At 50.7% G+C, this 26546-nt stretch overlaps 1 protein-coding gene across 8 annotated transcripts in view; it reads left to right on the top strand.

Annotated features, from left to right (window-relative positions):
- CACNA1B (calcium voltage-gated channel subunit alpha1 B) overlaps positions 1-26546 on the top strand; it is a 196327-nt gene that overhangs the window by 85038 nt on the left and 84743 nt on the right. For 5 of the 8 annotated variants that reach the window (XR_007413239.1, XR_007413238.1, XM_049114901.1 and 2 more), the window contains exons 16-21: positions 6305-6422; positions 8089-8156; positions 11151-11260; positions 14705-14767; positions 18483-19310; positions 20343-20560. Coding sequence is in view for 6 of the 8 variants with exons in the window: in XM_049114901.1 (XP_048970858.1) it covers positions 6305-6422; positions 8089-8156; positions 11151-11260; positions 14705-14767; positions 18483-19310; positions 20343-20560 (1405 nt within the window). In the remaining 2 variants the exon portion in view is untranslated. The remainder of the gene's footprint in view (positions 1-6304; positions 6423-8088; positions 8157-11150; positions 11261-14704; positions 14768-18482; positions 19311-20342; positions 20561-26546) is intronic. The other 3 variants (XM_025476036.3, XM_025476035.3, XM_049114902.1) reach the window with 2 other exon arrangements.

Genomic DNA, 26546 nt, shown 5'->3' with positions numbered 1-26546 from the left:
AGCGTGCAGACTGAACCATGATGAAACTGACCCCACAGAAGAGGCCTGACAACACTGCAGTCAGAAGGTGAGCTCACTCCTAAAGAAATGAGAATAAGAGAACAAATGTAGGGGACTTTGCACCAAACGTGCTTGAGATCTACACAGTATTTGAGGAGGAACTTGCAACATGTAACACAAATTTACAAAAGTACCTGAGAACCAAGAACAGGTTGATACGAAAAAGAACTAAGTACAAATCCTAGGAATGAAAAATATTGCCGTTGAAAAAGAGAAATAAAGGGTAAACTATACACTGGACACAACCTAAGAAAGGTGAGCTGAAAGGTGTGGAGGAACATGGGACATGGGTGTGAAGCTGCTATGTCGGGTGAGGGAGACGATGCTAGCACCATCCGGGAGAGTCTTAGAGGGTGTGCACTCAGGCCAACCCAGGTGAACAAAAGTAATGCCAAACCTAGATGTGTTGTGATAAAGAGGAAATCTTAAAAGCAACTCTGGAGAGAGATTCCTCACAGAAGAATGACAGTCTGATGGCAAAGGGTCAGGAGGTGACTTTGAAACGCTGGGGGTCAGGCCCCATGACCCAAGAATGCCAATCCAGAGAGCTGAGGTTCAAGCATGAGGTGGAATTGGACATGTTCACAGGCATACGGAGAGTTACCATCTTCCTGATTACCCAAAGCACCACAGATATTTAATATTTATGTATTTAGTAAAGCCAATGATTCAGAAGAAAAAAAATAACATGACACCCAAGAAGAAATGAAAGACCTGAACCATTTCAGAAATTGAGTGATTAAAAATCTGCTTACCCAAGCCACCATGTTCTGGTAATTTCACAAGTGAATTCTACTAAAATTTGAGAAAGACGTCGTTCCAATTTTATGCAGATGACTCCAGAGAAGACAAAAGGAAGGCACTCAGTTCACTTTATGAGACTACGGTAACCTTGATTAAAAAAAAAAAAGACCCTAACTGAACTAACATGAATCTTCTCCTTAGTGACTTAGAGGAAGAAACTCCAGCGAGGGAGCTGAAGTGGGGGTGGGGGGTGGCACAAAAAGGGAAACATTTATTTGCAGTAAATAAGGAGCTAACAGGAAATAACTTCCAAAGCTGTGACTCCCTGTGTGGGATGAGTGGGTTCCTTTGATTTAGGGTTCAGAGCTTCGTCATTACAGAGGTGGGCATAAGGTCAGGCACATGTGCTCGGGAAACATGCCTATGCACGCATTGTCTGTTACGCTGATGGGGTTTGCGCTCCTCCTTGGAAGTAGATTTCACACTAGAATGAGGTATAGAGGTAACTGCCCTGCATTGTATGGCCTACCTACGCAGGTAGGGGTCAGGGACTGAGCCCTTCTGTTGCTTTCCTCTGAAAAGATAAGGTTAACATTCTTGTGGAGGAGGAGGCCAGTGGGGGTCTTAGGTCATGGTCACAAACACAGAGACAGAGGGAAGTAGTGACTAACCAAATTAGATATGCCTACAGGTTAACGAACTTGAGTTTATCCTAGAAACATGCAAGATGACCTAACATTGGAAAGTCTATTAATGTAATTCATCATTTTAGCCAATTAAGGAAAAACCACGTCATCAGAAAAAATATGTGAACCCGGCAAGAGCATGGCACAGAGTGAGAGGGCAGGAGAAATAAACCTGGGAGATATGTTGTTCACTGTTGAGGCTGGATGACCAGCATGAGGAGATTCATCACACTCTCTACTTTATGTATGTCTGAAAATGTGCATAATGCATCCTTTTCTAAAAAAGTAAAATTGCATGATAAAACCCAATACTCTTTTCAAGTAAAAACTCTTAGCAGATTATGCTGGTCTCAGTGGCCTTGGTGTAATAGGACAAGAAAATAGGAAATGCAATTTCTCAGGGTTGACAAAGAAAGAATAGTCACAGCCAAAATATTTGTATACACCGAAAACTCAAATGTTGTGATTGCAGATGGTGTGGGATGATTTGCTTATCCACAGAGCAAAATGTGAAAATTGAATTTCTATGATAATCTACTTTGTTCTAGATTTGAAATCAGTTTGGGTAGATTAAGACTTAAATGTGAAGAGCAAATCTGAAGTTTTAGAAGGACGTGCAGGAGTGTGATGGTACTAACTCAAGGCAGGAAAGTCCCTCTTAAAATATAAGAAGCACAGATCATAAAGGAAAATATTGACAAATTAGACTGTTAAAATAGAAATTTCTGTGTATCAAAAGATACCACAGATAGATGTCTCTGAGAAGACATTTCCACAGTGTTACAATAACCACTGGAAGGTTAGTGTCCAGAACTTCCACAAATCAAAGAGAAAAGACAAATAACGTCATAGGAAAAGGCAGAGTGTAAACAAGTGTACCAGAGGAGAGGAAGTTGAATGAGTTCTCTGATGATTAACCCTGTGAGAACTATTACTGGTGTTGCTAGAGATACAAATTAAACCCACCATGAGACAACCTCTCCACCTGTCAGTTTAGCAGAAATTAAGAAATCTAATATCAAGTTTTAGAGAAGATGTGGAGAAATAGGGATTCCTTTATGCTGCTGGTGGGTTGGTGGAACGAGTGTGGGTAGTAATTCCATAAAATCTAATGACTAGAACTTGCATATGGGTGGTTCTTGTCGTGGGTCTGTGCTCTGGAAAGTCTCCTGCCCAGTTGTACAAGGAGATCCATGTGAGACATCAGGGCAGCATTATTTATAATAGCAAAAAACAGAAGTCACAGAAATGCTCATCATCACAAGAATGGATAAAAAAAGTGTGCCGTATTATCTATAGAGCAGGAAAATGAGCGACCTAGAATTAAAAGCATTAACATGGATGAATCTCACAAATAGAATATTAAGCAAAAAAAAATGAGTAAGATTCAGAATAATACACAACATATGATACCATTTGAATAAGGACGAAATCATGCAAAACAATATTGTTTATGGCATACGTGTGGTGAAAGTATAAAGGCTTGCATGGGAATGATAATAGCAGACTTGGGTGATGGGGGAGTTCCACCCAAGGGGCGCCACCTTCTTTTGAATGCTGTGGTTCTCAAGCCAGGTAGTGGGTATACAGAGGTTGGTTAAAAATTATTCATCATCCGGGATCCCTGGGTGGCGCAGCGGTTTGGCGCCTGCCTTTGGCCCAGGGCGCGATCCTGGAGACCCGGGATCGAATCCCACGTCGGGCTCCTGGTGCATGGAGCCTGCTTCTCCCTCTGCCTGTGTCTCTGCCTCTCTCTCTCTCTCTGTATGTGACTATCATAAATAAATAAAAATTAAAAAAAATTATTCATCATCCCTTTCTGAGTGTTTGAAATAGTACATAATTAAAAAGTCAAAGGATACAAAAAGAGAAACTAAGAAATCATCTGAAAGAAGGCTGGCACAATATTCACATAAGCCAAAGCAGAAGTTAAGGGAAAAAAAGCTTTTGGAAAAATAAATAAATATATTAAATAACAACAAAGAGAAGGCCGCAGTCATGAGCCTGCCTGACCTAAAAACTCGGCCTAAAAATACGCTGAGCAAAAACTGCCAGAAGCACGTGGAAGTGCCCATCTTACAAGAGGGTTGTTAATACATTTCTATCAAACTGCAGGAGGAGGCTGACATCTGTGGACTCTGCACCCAGCTGACAGCAAACAAGACAGTCCTCATTTGGGGCACACAGGGCATTTGTGGAAACTGACTATATGTTCAGTACCCCAGGAAATTCCTACGAATATCGAAGAACTGCCATGCTATAGAACACATTCCTGATGTAATGTAAATAAATACACAGACCTTGTGGAAAAAGTCATTTAAAATCTTCCCCCAGGTTTGAAAGCTGAAGGGCCAAGCTAAAGAAGACATCACAATGGACCTTATGAAATACTTGGAAGTGAATGATGACATCAAAACTTATGGAATGAGGTGGAAGTAATACTTAGAGGAAAGTTTATGAATGATCTTAGATGCAATGATCAAGATAAAAGAAAGACTGGAAATAAGCTAGTGATATACTCATTTCATAAACCTAGAAAAGAGAACAAGTAAACCAAAGAAAAATTGAAAGCAGGGGAAAAATGGTTAATAAGCAGATATTAGTGACACAAAACTGAAACACCAAGGCAACAAAATCATAAAAAAAAAAAAAAACTTGCTCTCTGGAAGACTAATACGGCACCTCTGCAAGACTGGTCAAGAGAAAATGCACAAAAGTATAGCCTGGAAGGGAGGCATACCTACAGGAATGGGAGAGGTTGTCTTAAATCCCAAACAATATGGCCAGAGGTTTGAAAAGTAAGATGAAACATGCACTTTAATAGGAAAACCTCAAAGACGTAAAGTAGCTCAAGAGGAAATGAAAAACCTGGGTAGCTTTCTAACCATGAAAGACAAGGGATCTGTAGAGCTCTTTCCCTGCCCTGGGCCTGGCATGTGTAAGGTGAACCTTACCAAGTCCATACAGTTCACTTGTGCCACAGAACACAAAATCAACATTCAAAAGTGTGGCTTTTCTATGTGATGTAACCATTCAAGTAAAAAATTCAATGAAAATGAAAGATTTCATTCCAGAGGCAACAAAAGCTGTAAGGTACCCAGAAATCTGCAAACAGTATATAAGACTTGAAATTATGACTTGTTATCAAAGGACCTACAGTTCTGGGCTCACAGGGGGTATATTTAAAATGGGGAGGCCTGAAAGGGGTCTGTTCTCCTAATTTAATTTCTTGGAATTCAGCATATTGATAATGTGGACAGGTCAATGTCCATGGATAGCCAAAGTGGTTCAGGAAGGAGGGGTTTGCCTCACTGTGTGTCGTGAATGTTTACAAAGCTGCAGTGGGAGGATCCTGAGATGTGAGGGCAGACCAGAGAACCCAGAAACAAGGCCGGGCTACGTGGGAAGCTGGCCATAGGAAGAGGCTGGGCACAGAATATCTTAAAAAGTGGGTCTGAAAACTGGCTTTCCGCTGGGGAAAAGCTGATCTCCGGGTCCATGGATACACAGAGTGGTAACCATACACTGCAAGTGGATTAGAAATCCACCTGTGAAGGACCAGACTTCAAAGTGGTTCGAAGAAGACATAAGAGTATTTGTAGGAATATTTGTAGTATTTGTAGGAATTTGTAGGGGAAGAATTTCTCAGCGGCTTCACAGTTTGTCAGGACACAGACATGAGCTGCAAGCATGTGTAGTCGCTCCTGCAGACGGAGGGTGACAATGAGCCAGAGGATGTGTGGAAGTGTCACCATCAGCATGAGGAAGACGAGTCCAGGAGACCCCAGGAGATGACCCTGACCCACTGGCCCTCTCGCCCCTGTGATGATGCAGCTTAGGGTGCACACTTTGGAAATGTCTCGTGAAATCAGAGGTGCACCCGCCTGCTGCCTGGCCGCCCCAGGTGTGTGCAGACCTTTCACATGTTTGCTGAGGCTCAGTGGCAAATCCCTGGAAAGAAGGAAGGTGCCCGTTGGGAGGCACATGGGTGGATGGCCTGCAGGGACCCTGTGGGGTGAGGGGATGGGAGTAAGCTCATTTGCATGCCTTGTACAGACAAACCTCAAAGATACGGTACTGGGTGAGGATGACCAGCTGAAGAACGGTGTGTGCAGTCTCATATCTTCCCATGAGCACTTAAGGCATGTGTGGTGTATTTTGCATGTAAATGCATGTGTGTGGTGTAGGGGGAGCCCTGCTGGCATGGTTCCCCCCTAGCTTTGTGACTGGGGTCTTCAGGTGGGAGTGACTGTGGGCAGTGGGATGCAAATGGACAGATGTGAGCTGGATTCGTTTTGACAGGTAGACACGTGAATGTCTGTTTGTTATCTTCTTGTACTTTCCAAAAATACAGTAGTAAAGACCCACATGCTTCCCGGTGGGGCAAGGATTGCATTTGGCCACACTTGCCGGACCCACTGTCCCCTGGACTGTCCCATCAGGGCCCGGTGGCTCTGGGAGCAGAGCGCTTTGTCCTCCCGGCCCGGCCTCATTTCTCCAGCTTGTTGCTACAATTCTCTTCCTTGCCTTTGCTCACACTTCCCTTCAGTGTGGTGCTTCCTTTCCTTCCATTTTTGGCCAAAAAGCTAGAACATAGTCATCTTTTGAGGCCTGACCCAGCTTAGCAGCAGCCTTGTCTTTCTGGAATTTTCTCTGGAGGACCCTGGGCCACCTTGGCCTCTGGAAGCACCATCTAGGAATCTGTGTGCAGGTGTGACCCCGGGCTCCTGGGATGCAGCCGTGTCTTGACCCTGAGCATGCATGTGGGTGAAGGCAGCCACGCAGGCATGCCCTGTGGTGCTGTCCCTCCACAGATCCTAACAGGAGAGGACTGGAATGCGGTGATGTATCACGGGATCGAGTCACAAGGCGGAGTCAGCAAAGGCATGTTCTCCTCCTTTTACTTCATCGTCCTGACGCTGTTTGGAAATTGTATCCTTCTGCGCGGCTGGGGTGCAGCCTGGTCAGTGGTTGGCCGGGGCCCGCTTCTCCCACTTCCCCCAGGAGGACGGGAAGGGGGTTGTTGAGGGTCAGAACACGTGAGGCATCAGTGGGGTCCCACGGCTGGGGAGGGAGATTGGGGCTGAGCAGAGGCATTCAGGCTTTCGTGCTCCTCCACACATCTACATCCCCCAATCGAAGCTCAGGGTCTAGTGCAGATATGTGTGCTGATGCTATGGCCTGGGGACCTAACTTTGAGCCATGCCATAGCAAACACCCTGCAGAGCCTGGAGAAAGGTCTGAGCTGGCTGCAAGCACCTGTGGGTTGTCTTCTCCCAGACTGACCTATGGGCTCGGCCTCCTCTCCCTGTGTGAGCACCTGGACACCTGCCCCTGCCTTGCTGGCTCTCATGCCAGCCTATGACCTGGGACCCTGCGCACTTTGTTCTCTTGGCCTCCACTGGCCTGTCCTTCCCACTGCGGCTCCAATCAGCCCTGGACCCAGGGCAGGGGGCCCTGCCTCCCTCAGGGCTGAGCATGAGGCCCAGGAAAGAGTCAGGGGGCTTGGGAGGGGCCCGGCTCACATCCCTGTTTAGCAGGTGGCAGGGACCTGGGTGCTGGTAGAGAGGAAACCCCAAAGTGGCAGCCATGCTTATCAGGGAAGGAAGGGGCCTACAGCTTGGCCTCAGATGGGGGACAGGGTTGAGACTAAGTGGGGTCCACAGGGAGGTGCCCCCCCCCCCCAACTAAGCAGCAGCCCAAGGCTCATCGCAGCTCCTTCTGATGCTACACAGGCCGGGTGTGTCAGTGGTCAGGCCTTGGGCTGGCCAATGGAAATCCGTTCCTCTGCCACCACATCTCTCTGGCTGGGGTTCTCTGGGGTGGTGGTAGCTGTGCTTAGCATGCGGAAGCGGCCCCCAGCCTCAGTGTCCTGTCCTTGGGGCCCTGCTGGAGCCCTAAGCGCCATGCCTGTGAGATGGTGCCCTGGTATGTGGCCGCCTTTCCCTGCAGGGCTGGGTCTGGACCAGCAATAGGTCTGTTGCTGCTGCTCAAGCCTTGCACTGGTGGGAACCGTTGAGGCCTGGGTGGGGAGGGGTGGAGGTGAATCCCGGGCCCATGGTGCAAGAGGCCACCTTGAGGGTGTGACTTGGCCCCCTGAGGATGTTGCCAATGTCTGAGACAGCCTGCTTGCTTAAGGAGAAGGTGCTGGGCTGCACCCAGGCCTGCTGCTCAACATCCCACGACAACGGAGGGATGGCTCCAAACATCAGCAGAGCCAAGGAATGAGCTGACGCCTGGGGAAGGCCTGAGTCTGTGGGAGTGGCGCTGAGGCAGGGCACAGAGTGCAGGGAGGGGACAGTTCCAGGGAGGGGCTGCTCTCAGGACAGGGGCTTGTGGGAAGAGGTGCCTAGGGACATTGAAATGACCTGGGTGAGTGCCCGATCTGAGAGATGGGAAGGTGGTACAGGGCAGCAGCTCTGGTCACTGAGCTGGGCTGTGTCTGGAGTAACAGGGCCCTGAGGAACAGGGGGATTGAGGGGCGTGTGGCCACCAAGGAAAGGAGGCTGAGGGAGATGGGGTTCTGCTCCCCATGGGGGAAGCCACGGGACTCTGGATGGGGGCAGAAGGGCTCCTTTCCTTAGCTGGAGCCAACCAGACACGCTACTGAATGTCTTCCTGGCCATCGCCGTGGACAACCTTGCCAATGCTCAGGAGCTGACCAAGGTATGTGCACGGGGACGCCGCCTGCAGCTGGGAAGAGCCAGAGGGACAGGGGCAGCAGGCCGCGTCACTAGGCCTGAGCCCAGACATCCATGAAGAGCACCAGGCCAGGGTTCAGGATCCATGTGACCACCGTCCAGGGGAGCCTCCTCAAGGTCCCAGATAGGTAGAGGTTAGGCTGCCCCTCGGGTGTGGCACATGGTGCTGAGGAAGCTGAAGGTACCATACCTGGATGGGCAGCTCCTGGGGAAGCCAAGACCTGTAAAGAGTGGCCAGGAAGGCAGGAGGGAGGATGAGGACCAGGAGGTGCGGCCTAGAGATGACCCTAAGCGGTAGGGGGCAGACTGCATTGGCCTAGGGGTCAAAGACCAGGAGGAGGTATGGCTGAAAGAAGGGGCAGTTGTTCCCCAGCCAGAGGGATGCATCAGGTGGGCTTAAGGGACATCCACCCCTGAAGGCCCTAAAGGGAGGTGTGGGATTGTCTGTGCTCGTCCCTGGGCCATGAGGGGCCTCTGTGGGCAGTCCGAGTGTGCACAGTGGAGCTTGGGTGGTTCCGTCCTTAGATGCTGGGCCTGGCTGGGCCTGGAGGAGCAGCTGCTGCCCCTGGTCAGCTCGTCTGGGCCTCAGCAGGACAGCCTCTTCTCCCGGCGGTACCCAGCAGGCAGCATCTAATACTCATCTCTCATCCTTGAACCTGGCGGGGGATGTGATTACATGTGTCTTCCCCTGTGGCTTTCTTCCTGATGACACAGCCCCCTGCCTGGTTACCTTCACCCTCACACCATGGATGGTGTAGCTGGGTTTCCTGCTGCTTTGGCCTCAGGCTTGTGCTTTGACCTGCTCTGGCTCCCAGTGTGGGGGGTATGGCTGCAGGAGTCCCTGCCCTCCTGGCTGAGCATGTGGCCTGTTAGGGCACAGTTGGGGGGGAGAACCCTTGTATCCACAGAGCACTCCTCTTTGAGTGTGTGTCTATGTGCTGGAGCTCACACCTATGCACATCCCTGTGTGTGTCTGATGCAGTCCAGCCCTAACCACCTAGCACGTCCTGGCTCTCACACCGAGGAAGGCACACCTGTGCTACTCTGCTTCTGGTGGTGTGTGTGGTCCAGTGCCCCTGCTGCCCCCACCCTGCTCTCTGGAAGGAGGGCTCCAGGTGGAGGCAGGCCTAGTCAGCGTGTCTTCCTTTGCTCCTGCTCAGACTTCCTCTCTTCCTGGCACAGATGCAGGCTGCGGCAGTGCCTGTGGGTACAGATGCCTCCCTTGCTCTGGCAGCTGCCTTCCCAAGACCTGGAAGGCCCACTGGGCTGCTCATTTCTGCTGTTGGCCAGGACTTAGCCCTCTAGGAGTGGCTGGAGAATGACTGTCCCTGGCTCCTGGCTGGGCTCCTGGCTGGGCTAATGGGGGCACAGGTGGGTGGGGGGAGAACCTTTGTATCCACAGAGCACATCTTAGTGTCAGGATTTCCAGGACCATATGAACTGGGGCTGCCCAGGAGCACCGGCTGTCTTGGGGCAGGGCTGAGCTTGAGAGCCCCAAGTTCTCACTGTCTTTTCAAGTTGTGCTGTGGGTGAAGACATGTCAGAGAGGTGATGTTCTTGGGACCCTGTCTCCAGGAACAGACCGCTTGTGCAATGGCACTTTTGAGCCACCTGACCAATTCAGGAATTCCCTTTCTTTGGGAGTTGGGGCAGGCAGAGGCCTCACTGTATCAGGCTGTGGGGCATTTCCTGGGATGGCTATCTCTCCTTATGTTCCCAGAATGTATTACAGCATCAGGTTCTTTTTAAAGTGGAAATAAACTCAGTGGAGTTTGTAGAAACTCATCCTCTGCCCTGGAGGGCTGTCGACCAGGGTGGAGTCCATAGTTTAAAGACGGACCTCGGGGGGCAAAAAATAGATGGACCTCGATAGGGGAATTCTATGATAGATCAGGCTTTGCTTCCTCTCTGGGGCCTCAAGCTTGAGGACCTCTTCAGTATGGTGGAGAATCTGCAGGCAGCTAACAGGGGTCTTAGTTTTTGTCATTTTGGGGGCCTCTAGGAGAAGATTTTGGACATTTTGGGCCACACTGGGAATGCCACTTTCCATGGAAGCCAGGCAGGCCAGGGAATTGGGTTTTTTTTGGGGAAAATAATGGTGGTTTCAGCAGTCTAGTTGGATGATGTGGAGGCCTTGGTTTCCCTTCCTGGGCCCACGGGCTTAGCCCAGAGCTTTTCATCCAGATCCCAGGAGCAGAGCATGTTGGTTTTGCCTAGTGACATGGGGTCAGGGCCAAAAGGCCTGCCCAGGTGTCCACTCCCCTTCCCATGGAGGGCAGAGACAGGTCAGGTTATCTGTACGTGTCAGAGAGCTGTGGGGTCCTCCCCAGGAGTTCGGTGGTGGAGGGAACACAGTCAGACACTGTGAGTGGCTGTCCAGGTAGATACAGGGAGGGACTTTCTCCAGTCACAGCTGGGGACAGGTAGGAAAGCTCAGAGACTGGGAGGTGCCCCTGCTAGACCCACTCCTGGTGACAATTCCTGCGGGCCATGCTGGGCCAGGACCTAGGCTCAGGGTGCAGAGACCCATCCTTTGCTTTTGCTCATGGCTCTGGGGCAGAGACTAACTTCGTCCAAGTGACAGGTTCTCCTGTGGTGGAGGGGCAGCAGGTGAGAAGAAAGGACGGATGGGCTTGCATTTGGACAGCACCAAGTCTGAAACGCTGTGGGACAAGCATGTAGGCAGCAGCTGGGTCCCTGCGGCTTCAGCTCAGGAGTGGGGGTGTAAGTCACCAGCTATGAGCACCTGGGAGACAGCCCATGGCGAAAGGTGTTGAGGCAGGTACAGAAGGGGGGGTGGTCCCTGAAGGCTACTGGGGAGCTCAATGCTGGAGCTGCTGCCTGGCCCACAGGTTCAGAGGGCAGGAAGGACTCAGAGACCACGAGAGGAAGAGCTGATGCCATCAGCACAGATGCAGCACTCCCAAGGCTAGCTGCACCCTTCTGTCTGTTCAAACAGGACGAAGAGGAGATGGAAGAAGCAGCCAATCAGAAGCTTGCTCTGCAAAAGGCCAAAGAAGTGGCTGAAGTCAGCCCCATGTCTGCTGCAAACATCTCCATCGCTGCTGCGTAAGGCTCTGGGGGGTGGATAGCGGGGTGGTGGGTGGGGGCTGCTGCAGAGTCTGGCAGCTGGGCCCTCAGCAGAACACTCCTTCTGGGGGCTTTCTCAGTTTCCCTTGCGTTGGCTGGAGCCTCTTAGGACATAGCCCCCTCCCCACCCCCAGGAGCTGTGATAAGAAGGAATGGCTCCCCTCCTGTGGGAGCTTTTGAGAAGAGGGTTCACCAGGAAGAGCCTTCACGGCTTCTCCCAGGTTGAGCTGGAGCAGGGTGTGGCAGTGCATGGCTCTCCCATCATGGGTAGGATTGGCTCTGATTCACTCCTCAGCAGTCCTGGGTGGCTCCCGTGAGCCAGAGGATTCCAGCTGGTACTTCAGGAGCCCGAGAGACTTCATGCAGTTTCCCAAATGGCTTTGAGGTTTTGGTACAGGAACAGAGGTCAAGGGGAAGCCTTGATGAGGAGAAAAGGCGAAGGCAAGGCCGAGGATTCCCTGGTGCAACTGGGCCTCATGGCATGTTGCAGAGCCACATTTGGAAGTGTTAGGACCTTCAGAGTTGGGACAGAGTGCCCAGCCCGGGGCCAAAGGCTGCAGTGTCCTGGGGGAGGTCGCCGCTGGGGGCAGGGAGGAATGGAAGGTGGGAGGAAAGTCTGGCCTAACGTCAGGGTGGCTGTGAGAGAGCACAGAGAAGCTCTTTTGTTGGAAGCTTGCTCTCTAGGCCAGGCCAAGTCCATCCGGAGCTGCTGACATATCTTGGGTGGCATGCCCACCCCACCGCATAGCTTCTACCTCCCATGCTAGTCCCGCTAGCCTCCCTCCCTCTCCGGGTTCCCTAGGACCAGCCAGAGGTATGTCTGTGGTGACAAATACATCTGTGCTGCTGGGTGTGCTGGCATGTGGATGAGTTTGCTGGGAGCGTGGGTGTGCAGGTATGAGTGTGTGTGCACATCATGCAGCCCTATTCTGGTCTGGCTGTCCCCAGGGTGATGGCCTGGGTTCTAGGAAGGCCTTGTGCAGAGGACTAGCCCCTCAGCCAAGTAGGAAGCCCTGGCCTCTGGAGAAGAAGCAGCTAGAGGAGTTACGGGCCCCTGGCGGGTCTGGGCAGGGATGCAGGAGGCCTGCGGGGAGCCAGGCAGGACACAGAGTCGGAGTCATTACTCAGCTGCTGGGTGGCTTGGTGTCCAGTTGTCTCTGCGTTTTGTTTGGCCGATTCAGTGACTCGGTCGGCTTGGTCCTGGGCTTGCTCTGAGGAGGTTGTGGTGATCCAGCAGACAGCCCCTTCTCCTGGAGCTTCGTAGACTGCTGGTGGTCTGCTTTAGCAGAGGTTGCAGGTGAGCCTTTCACATATTCATTGGGTCTTAGGGGTTTCTGTTTGGCATTTGCCTCTTCTGCTCTGGGAGCTGAGTGCACTGCCCCTCCAGGCCCATACCTGCAGAGCTGCCTACACCTTAGGGGTTTGTGGCAGGTCTCCATTCCCATTGGGGCTGAGACCCCAGAGAGGCAGGCACTGGGGCCCTCAGCACAACCCTGGAGACCATGTCAGGCCACCAAGGAAGGTCTGGAGGTTCCTTATCTGGGGACACTGCTACGTAGGTAGAGGGCTGCACAGGGCATGCCCAGGGTATCTGACAATACCAGATGTTGGCCTGGTCACCACCCTGTGCTGCTTTTCTCCTGGCAGGGCTCCTGGGGATGCACAGGTGTGCTGCCTCATGGTGGCTCCTGAGCTTGGTGTCAGCTCATTCCTGTTGTGCCAGCCTGCAGTGTGTCCAGGCATGGGCTCTGTGCTCCCCTTCTCGGGCTAGCTGTAGGCCCTGCAGGTTCTCTGGGGATATAGGTGCTGGAGCTTTGTCCTGTACGGCATGTCCCCAGTCTGCCTCTGTCACACACGGCTGTCAGCGTGATGTGGTCACTGAAGATCCTGCCCACTGGGCCAGGTCTCAATTCCTGCGTGTGTGTGGGACAAGGTGTTGGTATTTGCTTTCCTGTTTGTATGGAGACCTCTGAGCCCTGGAAGCTGAGGCTCAGGCTCCTGTCTGTCTGTTCACTGCCCCCCACCCTCCCAGCTGTTTCTGCTCTCCTGGTGAGTCGTATTGGGTGGACAGGTGGCTCCTCCTTCTTCCCCCTCTGCTGGGCTGGGGTGAGAGCGAGATCCTTGCGTGACACGCATCTCCATGCTGCTCCCCACAGCCATGCTGTGTGGTCTGTAAAGTGAGAGGACTGGTCCAGAAATTCTCTGTGATGCCTTGGGTGCTGAGGGGCCCTTACTGTCTTTAATGTTGAGAGGCTCCCCTGGGCTGTGTAGCTTCACCCGAGGGGCTCCATGCCCCGTCCCTTGGAGTTGGGCTGCAGCCTCAGGTGACCGGGGGGGAAGGGATGCTAGGGGTGACAGCTCTCTGCTGTCACCCTTTTCTTCACCTGGACTTCCAAGTGCTGCTGCACACACTCACTCACACCCTTCACTCAGCTTCCATGATTCACAGTCCCCGACAGTCACTGTCACACGCACTCATGCTCATACACATTCACACTCACACACATGCTGAGTCACAACCTCCTGCTCATTCATACACTTACCTCCACACTCACACTCAGTCACACACTGATTTGCACATTCTTTCTCTCTTTCTCTCTCATACACACCTATTTGCACCCAGGACCTGCAGGTGGATGAGCTGCTTTGAACACCTCACAAATGTGTGTAGACTCAGCCATGAGAAGGAAGAGCTGGGAAGCCATGTGGTTCTCCCCAGGGGAAACATCCTTAAGGGGGAATGATGGTAGAGATTTTTGGTTTCTCTGTTGATTCTGGAAAAGCTTCCAGAAAGTCACTAGGAAATGGCTTGGATTACACCCAAAGGAAGTGGGTTGGAGATGTAGCCTCTTTGCCCTTGGGAGGGTTGTGGAGGCACCTGGTTTAAAGCCTGAGGAGCCAAGGGGACTGGTGCAGGGTGGACAGACAGCAGGGCTCAGGTGAAGCCCAAAGGTAAGGTGTTCTGTGGCAGCTGGCCTTGGTCCATCCTGAAGGCACGGCAGGTGCACAGGTCATCCCACCATGGCCCCGTGGGAGTGGGACACCAAGTGGCAGGGGAGGGCCACTTGGAATTTAGGGGCATGTGGTGCTGGCTCTTTCCAACCCTGCTGCCCTTCTAGGGGCAGAACGTGCTGAGCTGGAGTGGATGGGTCCCCAGCTCACAGCTCCCTGTCTTCCAGCCATGGTGGGGTGTGCTGTGTTCTTTTCAATGTCACTTCTCTGCCGATGCTCTTTCTTTCTCAACTTCTCTTTTACCCCGAGGTCTCAACTGGTGCCCATTCTGATGGAAGCGTCCCTGGCCTCCTGCCCAGATGCACACTGCAGCCTGCACCCTGACCTGATGTGGCTTAAATGTGTTCTGTGTCCCTTAGAACCCTCTCTGGTTTTCTCACTTGTGTTTTGTTTTGTTTTTTGCATGTGCAGTTTTGTAAAGCACACTCGAGGTGCTGTATCTCGCAGCTCATCTGTCTCCAGCGTAAACTCACCGTGAGTTGCTCTGCTACGATACCCATCTGTGGCTTCATGGCAGCTACATGCGAACACCCCCCTCCACTCCTAACTGCTTTTCCACCTCAAACCACTTGCTTCGAGGGCAGCTCCAGGAAACCCTTCTGCAGCTGACAGGGGACAGTGGGCATGCTTCCTGACATTCCCGAGCCCTGCTCATGGGCATCAGGCTCTCTGAGCTCAGCCCCTCCTCCTCTCCCTCCTGGTCCTCTTGTCTGCTGTCTGTGTGCTGTCCCTCTGGTGTCTTGAGGCTCTCTGCTTCTCCTGAGGTGGCCACTGCTATCTCCTCGTGGTTCCCACAAAGTAGAGTGTTCACTAGGACTCACTGAGGACATTTATGGGGTCCTCCTGCCCCATCCTTTTTGACTTGAGAGAGAATGTATCTGTGATCCTTAGGGAGTTGTCCTAGCAAGAGCAGAGCTTCTGTCTCATGATAGCCCAGAGCCTGAGGTAGAGCCATAGAAACCCCAGCATGTCCCTCTTGGAGGTGACACCAGTCTGGGGAAGTGGTCCTGGGGACGCTTACCCCTGGGGGCTTCCTCCCGGGGCTAAAACCAACTCTTGCAGGTGAGAAGTCCCTGGTGTGGTTGAGTCTAGTCAGCACACCTGGATGGGGGTAGCCAGGTGCCCTCTCTATGTTCAGGTGGTGTGGGAGCTCTTGCCACCCCGGAGCCACCTGTTCCCTACTCAGCTAGCATAAGGCTAAATTGGGCTTGCTTACAAGCACTTGGGGCTGCTGGCAGATGGGGCTCTGATGTCTCACAGAGTAAGAAAGTTGGATCCTGGATGACTGATTCACAGGGTGGAGTGGGATGTGGATGTAGGTATCGATGGCATCACAGTGAGGGCTGCTTTACGATATCAGCAGCTATGGGTATCTGGCTCTGTTATCCCAGAGACCTCAAAGCAGAGCCATGCCACTGAGGCTCCTTTTTGGGTCCTTCAGGCATCCACAGCCTGGGTTGGGTGTGGCTGGATAGGGCTACACCAGCAAGGGGGTCGAGACACTGTGGGAACTGCTGCCCCATGTGACTCCTTACAGGGCCTTTTAAAATAAGGACTTTGCCTGAATTATCGTCACTGTGCATCAGATAGTAGCCTGGCCCCCACCCTCGTGTTCTTGCTGCTGGTGAACCAGGTGGAGAGGTAGAGAGTGAGAGGCCAGTGGTGGCCACACTACTTTAATGTGCCAGACAGAGCAAGGACAGAACAGCAGCTGGGGGGTGCAGGCTGGCTCAGGCACTGACAAGGAGGACAGGCCTGGTGCAGACCAGAGAGGGAGCCAGGATATTACTGAGGGGTGAGTGGGTCCAGACAGTTTGAGGTGGCATCCCTGTTAGGGCCCAGAGAGGCCGAGAGACCCAGGCTGCTCAGGGTCTTGCTCCCCTGGGAAGTTCTGAGGGGAGTCCATCAGCCTCATTTAGCAGGTAGCTCACTCCTTTGTGAAGTGTAGCTGGTTCCTGGGAGAGAAGTTGCTGCAGCTCAGTGTCAGGGCGAGGGCAGAGCCATGTCAGCAGGAACCCATCCTCACCCGAGCTCCGAGCCACTGCAGTGTCTCCATTGTCGTTACTGCCGGTCTGCTCTGACAGAGAACTGGCCTCCAGGTCTTGGGCTGCATCCAACACTGACCCTGCTGATCAAGCGGAGCTGAGTCTAGGCCTATGTCAGGCTGCCGGCCTGGCTGTCTGTCCTCACGGGCTCCTATGCCTGAGGAGTGCCCCTTAGTGCTGTCATCCTCTTCACACAATTCAGCATTGTTTGGAGTTGGGTCATTTGTTTTGGTGCCAGGCTGGGATGGGTAGGTCCCCAGTGGCTCTAGGCTGAAGCTGAAGAAACAGAAGGTGTTAGGACTGTTGCAAGGAGTCCCCAGGATCAGGGAAGCACATGTGTCAGAGGAGGCAGGTCAGGGCCTGCTGTGGCAGCCGAAGGTGTGGGTTAGCAGATGGCCAGAGAGCCTGACAGTTGTTCCCCGTGCATTGCCCTGCGTGCCCACAGTATGGACTCCTAGGTGCGAGTCAGATATTGTATTCTTCTGCTTCCGTATTTTTGACGCACTGCCCTGGAAATGGCTCCCTACGCTGGAGCTTGGACTTTACCTCCAAAGAGGTAGGCTTTGGCATCATAAACTTTGTGCAGGTCAATTGCAGGGACTAGGCTTTTCCCACACCTGGCCACCTCTGTCTTTGCAGGTCAGCATGGTGCTCAGTGACCCAGGGCACTGGAGCTGGTGGCCTGTCCAGCCTGGGCCCTGGTTTGAGGGCCCTCAGGCTGTGACTCTGTGCCGTCAGTGCAGTTGGGGTCTGGCCAAGGCCTCGCATCTTTAGATGACCTTTTTTTTTTTTTTTTTTTTCCTGTTTTGCCTTTGCCTGCGTCTGATCCTGGCTCCGTCAGTGACTTGCTGTGGGGCTCTCTGTGAGTCATGCCTTCTAATAAGTTCAGTGTCTTTACCTATGAAATGGGGACAGGAGCAGCACCTAATTCCTGAGGTAGTTGTGAGGATTGGATGAGGTGGGCACTGTAGCCCACAGCACAGTGTGGCTCTGAACAACACAGGTGCTACTACCACCACCACCAGGGTGGGTCTAGAAACCTCCAGAGGCTGAAGGACAAGACTCTGGCCTCAGATGAGGTTTCTGCTTGGCCGAGGTGGGACTGAGGTTGCCTACTTTGGAGGCCTTTTTCAGCACAGATTCCAGAATGCAAATGGCTTCCTGTGTACCCTGGGCTGTGGAGCCCCACATGGGACCGTGTGGGTGAGGCTGGAGGGGGTCAAGCCTTTGGTAGCCTGTGCAGTGAGGGCCGAGACTCTGGAGCACCGTGCCTGGTGTTGGAGGGCTCCTCTCTGCTCGGGTGGATGGACTGGGCTCTCTGTGGAGCCAGGAGAGGGGAGGGCATTGAGGAACACAGGAGATCCCATCTCTAGCCCTAGACCTAACTGCTGGGTTCCTGGGAGCAAGTGGTCACTGAACCAAATGGCAGCTGCCCAGATGGGGCTGACCAGCTTAGGCACAGCTTACCCTTTGCCCCTGATAGGGCTGCTGCCACTGTCCCCTTGCTCCCCAGGCTGCTGCCCGCCTCATTCCCAAGGGCCCGCCTCTTCTCAGGGTCTCTCACAAACATCCCTGTCTCCTTCTGGCCAGTGGCTGTTTTTCTGGAAGTGGAGATAGAGAAGCCCCTCCCCGGGCAGCTCTACTCTATGTTACAGCAAGGCCCCAGGCTCCAGGACTGCTGAAGGGGGCTCGCTGCCTTCTGCCTCTTCCTTAGCCCTGCCCCATTTGGGCGCTGCCCCCTACTCTCCCCATGTTGGCCTTCCTGGCTGGCAGCCCACCTGCCCTGGAAGCCTGTCTGCCACCTCATGCTGGTGCCTATCATTCCCACTGCCCTGCATCCCTTGGCCAAGGGCCCCTGTACACCCTCCAGGGTGGCCTTGAGCCCCCGCCCCCGCCCCCAGGCTGTTGCTCTCACAGTCTCTGGGATCACGATGCGGTAGGGGCAGTGCTGAATCCTTGTTACCCTGGGTATCGCCTCCTTGTTCTGCACTGACTGCTGGCGGTCTTGAGGGCTCCTGCCACCCCCCCTCCCTGCACCCTCTCTGCCATCCCTCCATCGCTGTGTCCATCTGTGGCTTCCCTGTGAGGCAGGGAGGTTGGAGAGCGGCCCAGGGGGCCTCCGCTCACTGCCGGTCTCCCCACAGCAGGCCGCAGAACTCGGCCAAGGCGCGCTCGGTGTGGGAGCAGCGGGCCAGCCAGCTGCGGCTGCAGAACCTGCGGGCCAGCTGCGAGGCGCTGTACAGCGAGATGGACCCGGACGAGCGGCTGCGCTACGCCACCACGCGCCACCTGCGCCCCGACATGAAGACGCACCTGGACCGGCCGCTCGTGGTGGAGCTGGGCCGCGACGGGCCGCGGGTTCCCGCCGGGGGCAAGGCCCGGCCCGAGGGCGCGGAGGCCGCCGAGGGCGCCGACCCGCCGCGCAGGCATCACCGGCACCGCGACAAGGCCCCGGCCCCGGCCCCGGCCCCCGCCCCCGCCCCGGCCCCCGCCCCGGCCCCGGCCCCGGCGGCGGCGGGCGAGCAGGACAGGGCGGACGGCCCGAAGGCCGAGGCCGGGGAGCCGGGGGCCCGGGAGGAGCGGCCGCGGCCGCACGGCAGCCGCAGCAAGGAGGCCCGGAGCGAGCGCGGCCGCGGCCCGGGCCCCGAGGGCGGCCGGCGCCACCACCGGCGCGGCTCCCCGGAGGAGGCGGCCGAGCGGGAGCCCCGGCGCCACCGCGCCCACCGGCACGCGCCCGAGCCGGGCAAGGAGGGCGGCGCCGCCGGGGCCAAGGGCGAGCGGCGCGCGCGCCACCGCGGCGGCCCCCGGGCTGGGCCCAGGGAGGCCGGCAGCGGGGAGGAGCCGGCGCGGCGGCACCGAGCGCGGCACAAGGCGCTGCCCACGCACGAGGACGCAGAGAAGGAGGCCGCGGAGAAGGAGGGCGAGGCCGAGGACCGCGACAAGGAGAAGGAGCTGCGGAACCACCAGCCCAAGTGAGGGAGCGAGGGCCGGCGGGGGGGGGGGGGGGGTCTGCAGTGGAGGCGGGGGCGGGGGGTGCCGGGGGGGGGTGCCGGGGGGGGGTGCCGGGGGAGTGCCCCGCTGCCCCGCTGCCCCGCTGCCCCGCTGCCCCACCACGCCCTGTGCCACTCTCCCTCTGCGATGCTGACCATCCTGCCTCGTGGGGTGACGTGTAGGATAATTAAACCTGCATGGGGGGGGGCAGCGTATGTTCAGTGAACGTCGGCAGGAGGGGAAGAGGACACGGGGGAAAATTGTTGGGGCTGGTTTCGGACACGTTGGTGTGGGAAGAGTCTAGCAGCCCAGAGAAAAGAGAAAATCGGGGAGAGCCTGAGGGAGGCCTGAGGAGGCCACTGCGCTAAATGGTAGAAGGGAAGAGGGCCCTGCTGGGTGACCATGACACACAGGGCCTCCTGCCTGGCCACAGCAGCGCCACACAGACTGCTTCCTGGCTGGGACAGGATCCGACTCCAATTCTGTGAGAAACCTGGTGTCACAGGAGTCCCCAAGCTAAGGCCCACAGTCTGGGTGCTTGCCGTGGGCCACAGACCTCTCAGAACTCATGGCACTGGAGGCCACAGCTCAGGATCAGCCCAGTCCAGGCACCGTCTTTATGTACAGAGCTCTGTGCTGGTGTGGCAGGGCTCCAGGTGGAGTAGCTTAGGGAAATATCCTCTTCCAGGCTTCTTCATTCTGCAAACAGTCCCCCTCCCCCCACTCCACTCTATGTGTGTATGTATGTATATATGTGTATATATATACATACCTACATACATACATACTCCATGTCTGGTCTTAGGCCAGGGACAGTCAGGGGAGTCAGCCCCATTTTACCTTTCAGATCTGAAAACACAGATTAAGTGATAAAAACCATATGAAATGCCAGAGTAGCAGAGGAATGGGTCAGGGATTTATCTGATCTGGATGGGGGCATAAGGAGCTGGATTTTGCAGACTGGATAGCATTTTGGGGCTGCATCAGACTCTAATGTATATTCTTGGTTGCAGGGAGCCACACGGTGACCTAGAAGCCAGTGGGACGATGGGTGTGGGCCCTGTACATGCATTGCCCAGCACTTGTCTACAGAAGGTGGAGGAACAGCCAGAGGATGCAGATAATCAGCGGAATGTCACACGGATGGGCAGCCAACCCTCAGACCTGAGTGCCACTGTGCATATCCCAGTGACGCTGACCGGTCCTCCTGGGGACACTGCGGCTGTTCCCAGTGAGTATCTCCCCGTATCAGCGGGACAGGCTCCGTTTGCTGTCCCCCCCCCCCATGACAACTCTTTGGGGACAGAGCATGCTGGTATGAACCATTCCACCAGCTGCAGAGGAAGTCCTTTGTGGTGCATCTGTGCCTTGATGATATCTCTTTGTTTCCCAGTAGCCCAGAGGAGCACTGTTACTATTACATGTCACTATTCTCTATTCTCCTCTCTTCCAAGAATATTTGCAAATTACCAGCTCAGTGGTATTAATTAGAGTGCTGGGGGACAGCAGGAGGGAGCGGGACCAGGACTGCCCTTGGGGGGCTTACAGTCTCATCGGGAAGACCTCAGGACAGGCATGACTTTGTGTAGTTGTGTGAAAGCTCCTAAGGATCATGGTCCCAGACTTGATGGGGGCTGAGAATTAGCCTGAGGAGGAGGAATTGTTGGGGTGATGGTCTTCCCACGGACTTACATGCTCTATGATCCCTGCTCTGAGGTCCCCACAGGCCTTTGCCTGAACCCCTCTTTTTCTTCCCCTCACTCACACGTTCATGAGATCCTGATTGAGCAGCGTCTCCGCTCCTGACCATGTGCAGACATTGAGGGTACAGGGCAAACAAGATGCTATTCCTATCTTCAGGTCACTGTCTAGTAGAGAAAGACCTATAGAGATCAAATACAGTCTTCTCACACTGTGTGTGCACCAAGGGCAGAGGAAACGTTCCAGGGGGGAGAGGGAGAGGCCACAGAAGCAGAGCTAACATGCAAAGCCAGATGAAGATTTAGGTCTCAAGGAGACCAGGTGCCATGAAACACCTGCCTGTGTTTGCAGATACGTCCATACACATAGACCTACGCATATGCCCCATATGCCTTGTGCAGGTGCTCTACCTGGGGCCCTGAACCAGTGTACAATGCTAGTTGTAGCAATGGGAGGTGGCTAGCTCTGGCTCTTAGGCTCCTCCTCTCTGCTTCTTGGGAGAAAGCTTTCCCTGGCCACTTCTCTTGTTTCACCATCCGTGGATATTAATGGGCCTGACTTCCCAGACTCCTGGAAGGCAGCCCCCCTGCTCTGATTCTCTCTGGCTAAGCCTGAGAAAAAGCCGAAGGTTTCTACCTGGCTTTTGTCCATGAGGCAGGTACAGTTCCTGGCCACCACTGATCTTTTTACTGTGTCTATAGTTTTGCCTTTTCCATAAAATCATGTAGTTGGAACCATACAGTGTATAGCCATTTCAGATTGGATTCTTTCTCCATGTCTTTTCGTGACTTGATAGCTCATTTCTTTTTGGCGCTAAATAGTATTTCATTGTCTGGATATACCACATTTTATCCACCCACCGACTGAAGGACATCTTGGTTGCTTCCAAATGTTGGCAATTATGAATAAAGCTGTTCTAAGCATTCATGTTCAGGATTTTGTATGTTTTCAACTCATTTGGGTAAATAGCTAAGAGTATGACTGTTGAATTGTAAGGTAAGACTTTATTTAGCTTTGTAAGAAACTGACAAACAGTCTAACAAAGGGACTGGATCGTTTTGCATTCCCACCAGCAGTGAATGAGATTTCCTGTTGTTCCACACCCTCTCCAACATCTGGTGTTGTCAGTGTTTTGTATTGTTGCCATTCTAGTAAGTATGCAGTGGTATTTCATTGCTCTATTTTGCAATTCCCTAATGACATGTGATATTGAGCATCTTTTAATACACTTATTTGCCACCTGTATATCTTATTTGGTGAGGTACCTGTTTGTATCTTTTGCTGGCTTTTTAATTTTCTTATTTGAAAAAAAAATTGGGACTTAATTTTTTAAAGAGCAGTTTAAGGTTCAAAACAAAATAGAGAGGAAGGTGCAGGGAGTTCCCATGACTTGGTGCCTCCTCACATACATAGCCTCCCCCGTTAGCAACATTCCCCACCAGACAGTGCATTTGTTACCAAGGATGCGCCTGCTGACGTGTCATAATGACCTAAAGTCTATCATTTACCTTAGGGCCCCCTCTTGGTGGTGTACGTTCTGTGGTTTTGGACAAATGTACAATGACCTATATCCATCATTATATGATACAGAGTATTTGAATTGCCCTAATAGTTCTCTGTGCCCTGTCTATTCATCCCTCCCCCTCCCCAACCTCAAGCAACCACTGATCTCTTTAGCGACCATTGTTTTACCTTATTCAGAATGCAACATCATTGGAGTCATAGGGTACATAAACTTTTCAGATTGGCTTCTTTCACTTACCAATATATATTTAAGGTTCTTTCATGGCTTGTCATGGATTAAGAGCTCATTTCTTTTCAGCACCAAATAAAATTTCCATTGTCTGGGTGTTCCACAGTTTATTTATCCATTCATCTACTGGAGAACATCTTGGTTGCTTCCAAATTTTGGCACTTATGAATAAAGATGTTATAAACGTCTGTGTGTAAGATTTTGTATGAACTTGTTTTCAGCTTCTTTGGGTAAGGAGATAATGGCTGGATCATATGGCAAGAGTATGTTTCATTTTGTAAGAAACCAGTGAACTGTCTATACCATTTTGCATTTCTACTGGTAACGTGTGAGTGTTCCTCTTGTTCCACATCCTTGCCAGAATTTGGTATGGTCATTACTCCATATTTTGGCCATTCTGTGAATGTGTAGTGCTATCAAATTGTTTTAATTTGCATTTCCCTAATAATGTGTGATGTGGGACATTTTTTTAAACACTTATTTGCAATCTGCATTATCTTCTTTGGTAAGGTGTTTATTAAGGTCTTTGGCCCATTTTTAAGTCAGTTTGTTTTCTTATTTTTGATTTTTATGGAATTCTTTGTAAATTTTAGATAACACTATTTTTCTATCAGATATGTTTTTTGCAAATATTTTCTATCTGTGGTTCATCTTCTTGTTTTCTTGACCTTGTCTTTCACAGAGCAGAATTTATTAATTTTAGTCATGTCCAGCTGATCCATTATTTCTTTCATGGATCATATCTTTGGTGTTATATTTAAGAAGGATCATCATAAACAAGTCATCTAGGTTTTCTCCTAAGTTATCCCCTAGGAGCTTTATTGTTCTGCATCTCACATTTAGGTCTATGAGGCATTTTGACTTAACTTCTGTGAAGGGTGTAATGTCTGCATGTATATTCATTTTTGCATGTGGACATCTAGTTGCTCCTGCACCATTTGTTGAAGAGACAATTGTTGCCCCCACTGTTTACCTTTGTTCCTTTATCAGTGATCACTTGACTGTATTTCCAGGGGTCTATTTCTGAGCTCTGTATTCTGTTCTGTTGCTCTATTTGTCTGTTCTTCACTGATACAATACTGTCTTGATCACTGTAACTTTATGGTGAGTCTTAAAGTTGGGTGGCATTGGTCCTCTAACTTTGTTCTTCTCCTTCTGTATCAAAATGTTGGCTATTCTGGGTCTTTTCCTTCTTCATATAAACTTCAGAATCATTTTGCTGATATCCATAAAATAACTTGAGATTTTGATTGGGATTGCACTGACTCTATAGGTCAAGTTGGGAAGAACTGATACCTTGACAGTATTAACTCTTCCTGTTCATGAACATGGAACATTTGTCTTTATTTAGTTCTTTGATTTCATTCATCAGAGTTTCAGTTTACTATATGTAGATCTTATAGATATTTTGGTAGATTTATACTTAAGAATTTCATTTTGTGGAGAGCTAGTAGAAATGATACTGTGTTTTTTATTCCAAATTTCACCTATTCATTGTTGATAAATAGGAAAGTAATTGAGTTTTGTGTATTAACCTTGTATCCTGCAACCTTGCTGGAATCACTTTTAGTGCCAGGAGGGTTTTTTTTTTTTTTATTCTTTTGGGTTTTCCATATAGATTATCACATCATCCGTGAACAAAGCCAATTTTATATCTTCCTTTCCAGTCTGTATACATTTTATTTCCTTTTCTTGCCTTAGTGCATTAGTAAGGACTTCTAACTTGATGTTGAAAGGAGTGATGAGAGGTGACATCCTCGCCTCGTAGACCTGATCTTAATGGGAAAACTTCAAGTTTCTCATCATTAAGTATGAGGTGAACTGTAGGTTTTTAAAAGATAGTCTTTATCAAGTTGAGAAAGTCTCCCTCTATTCCTAGTTTACTGAGAGTTTTTATGATGAATGAGTGTTAGATTTTGTCAAATACTTTTTGCATCTATTGATAACTATCAAGTGACTTTTCTTTTTTAATTTGTTGTTGTGATTATTAAATGATTTTCAAATGTTGGACCAGCCTTGAATATCTGGGATAGATCCCACTTGGCTATGGTATATAATTCTTTTTATACTTTGTGGAATTTTATATGCTAATATTTTGTTCAGAATTTTTGCATCTATGTTCGTGAGAAATATTGGTCCATAGTTTTCTTCTCTTGTAATGCCTTGTCTGGTGTTGTTATTAGGGTAATGGTGACCTCATAAAATGAGTTGGGAAGTACTTCCTTTGCTTCTATCCTTTGGAAGAGATTGTTGACAACTGGTATAATTTCTTCCTTTAAGTGTTTGGTAGAATCCATCACAATGAATGTTTGGTAGAATCCATCAATGAACCCATCTGGGCCTGGTGCTTTCTATTTTGGAAGGCAGTTAATTTATGAATCCATCTCTTTAATAGTTAGAAAGCCTATTTAGATTGTCTATTTCTTCTTGTCTGAATTTTTGGCAGATTTGTCCTTCCAAGGAATTGGTCCATTTCATGTAAGTTATTGGATTTGTGGGACTAGGGTTGTTCATAGTGTTCTTTTATTATCCTTTACAAGTTCATGAAATCAGTAGTGCTGTCCCCTCTTTCATTTCTTATATTAGTATTTTGTGTTTTCCCTCTTTTTTCTTAGCCTAAGTAGAGGCTTATCATTTTTAATGATCTTTTCAAAGAAACAGTTGCATTGGTTTTGTTGATATTCTTTATGTATTTTCTGTTTTCAATTTCATTTATTTCTGCTTTAATTCGTTTTTTAAAAAATTGTTTTTTGAGAGGGAAAGGGATGGAGGGAGGGTAAGAGGGAAAGGGAGAGAGAGAATCTTAAGCAGGCTCCACGCCCAGCATGGGCAATGTGTGGCTCAGTTTCATGACTCTGAGATCATGATCTGAGTTGAAATCAAGAGTCAGACACTTAACCAGCTGAGCCACCCACGTGCTCCTCTGCTCTAATTCTTATTACTTCTTTCCTTCAGTTTATTTTTAATGCTTTTTTTCTTTTGTTTCCTAAGGTGGGGGTTTAGATTATTGATTTTTAAATCTTTCTTTTCTAATATATGCATTCAGTGCTATAAATTTCCTTGTAAGCATTGCTCTTGCTGTATCCAGCAAACTGCTTGTTTTCATTTTCATTTAGTTAAAAATATTTTTACATTTCTCTTGAGATTTCCTCTTTGACCCATATGTTACTTAGAAGTGTGCTATTTAATTTCTACATATTTGGGGGTTTTTCATCTATTTTTCTGTTATGATTTCTAGTTTAATTCCATTATAGCCTGAAAACAGACATTTTTGCCCTCTTTTTAACTGGGTTATTTGTTTTCTAATTATTGATTTTTAAGATTTCTTTTGTGTTTTGGATACAAGTCTTTTATCAGGTATGTAGTTTGGAAATGATTTCCCCCTTGTCTTTTCATTCTCTTACTGTCTAGTGTTTCTGATTGTTACTGGTGCAAGGGTTAATTTGGTTTCGGTCATGGCTACTGTTAGGAGCAGAAATCTTGGCTATTGACTTTTCTGTGTCAATTTTGTATCCTATTACCTTTCTGAGCTTTCAAATTGTGTATTAGTTTTAGCATTGACTCTTTGACTTTTTTCCAAGTATATTTTCAAAACTTCTACAAATATAGTTCTAACTATTCCTTTCCAATTTAGAGCTCTCATTTTTTTTAACTTTTAGATTTTTGCATGATTGCACTAGCTAATACACTATCAGGTAACAATGAATTTAGTGGGCACCCTTACCTTATTTCTACCTGTACTAAGTAAGATTCTGGTTTTGGG

This window comes from Canis lupus, chromosome 9 (genome assembly GCF_003254725.2).
Source record: "Canis lupus dingo isolate Sandy chromosome 9, ASM325472v2, whole genome shotgun sequence".
In the NCBI taxonomy this organism is placed as follows: domain Eukaryota; kingdom Metazoa; phylum Chordata; class Mammalia; order Carnivora; family Canidae; genus Canis; species Canis lupus.
This window is presented reverse-complemented; position numbering and strand designations above follow the sequence as displayed.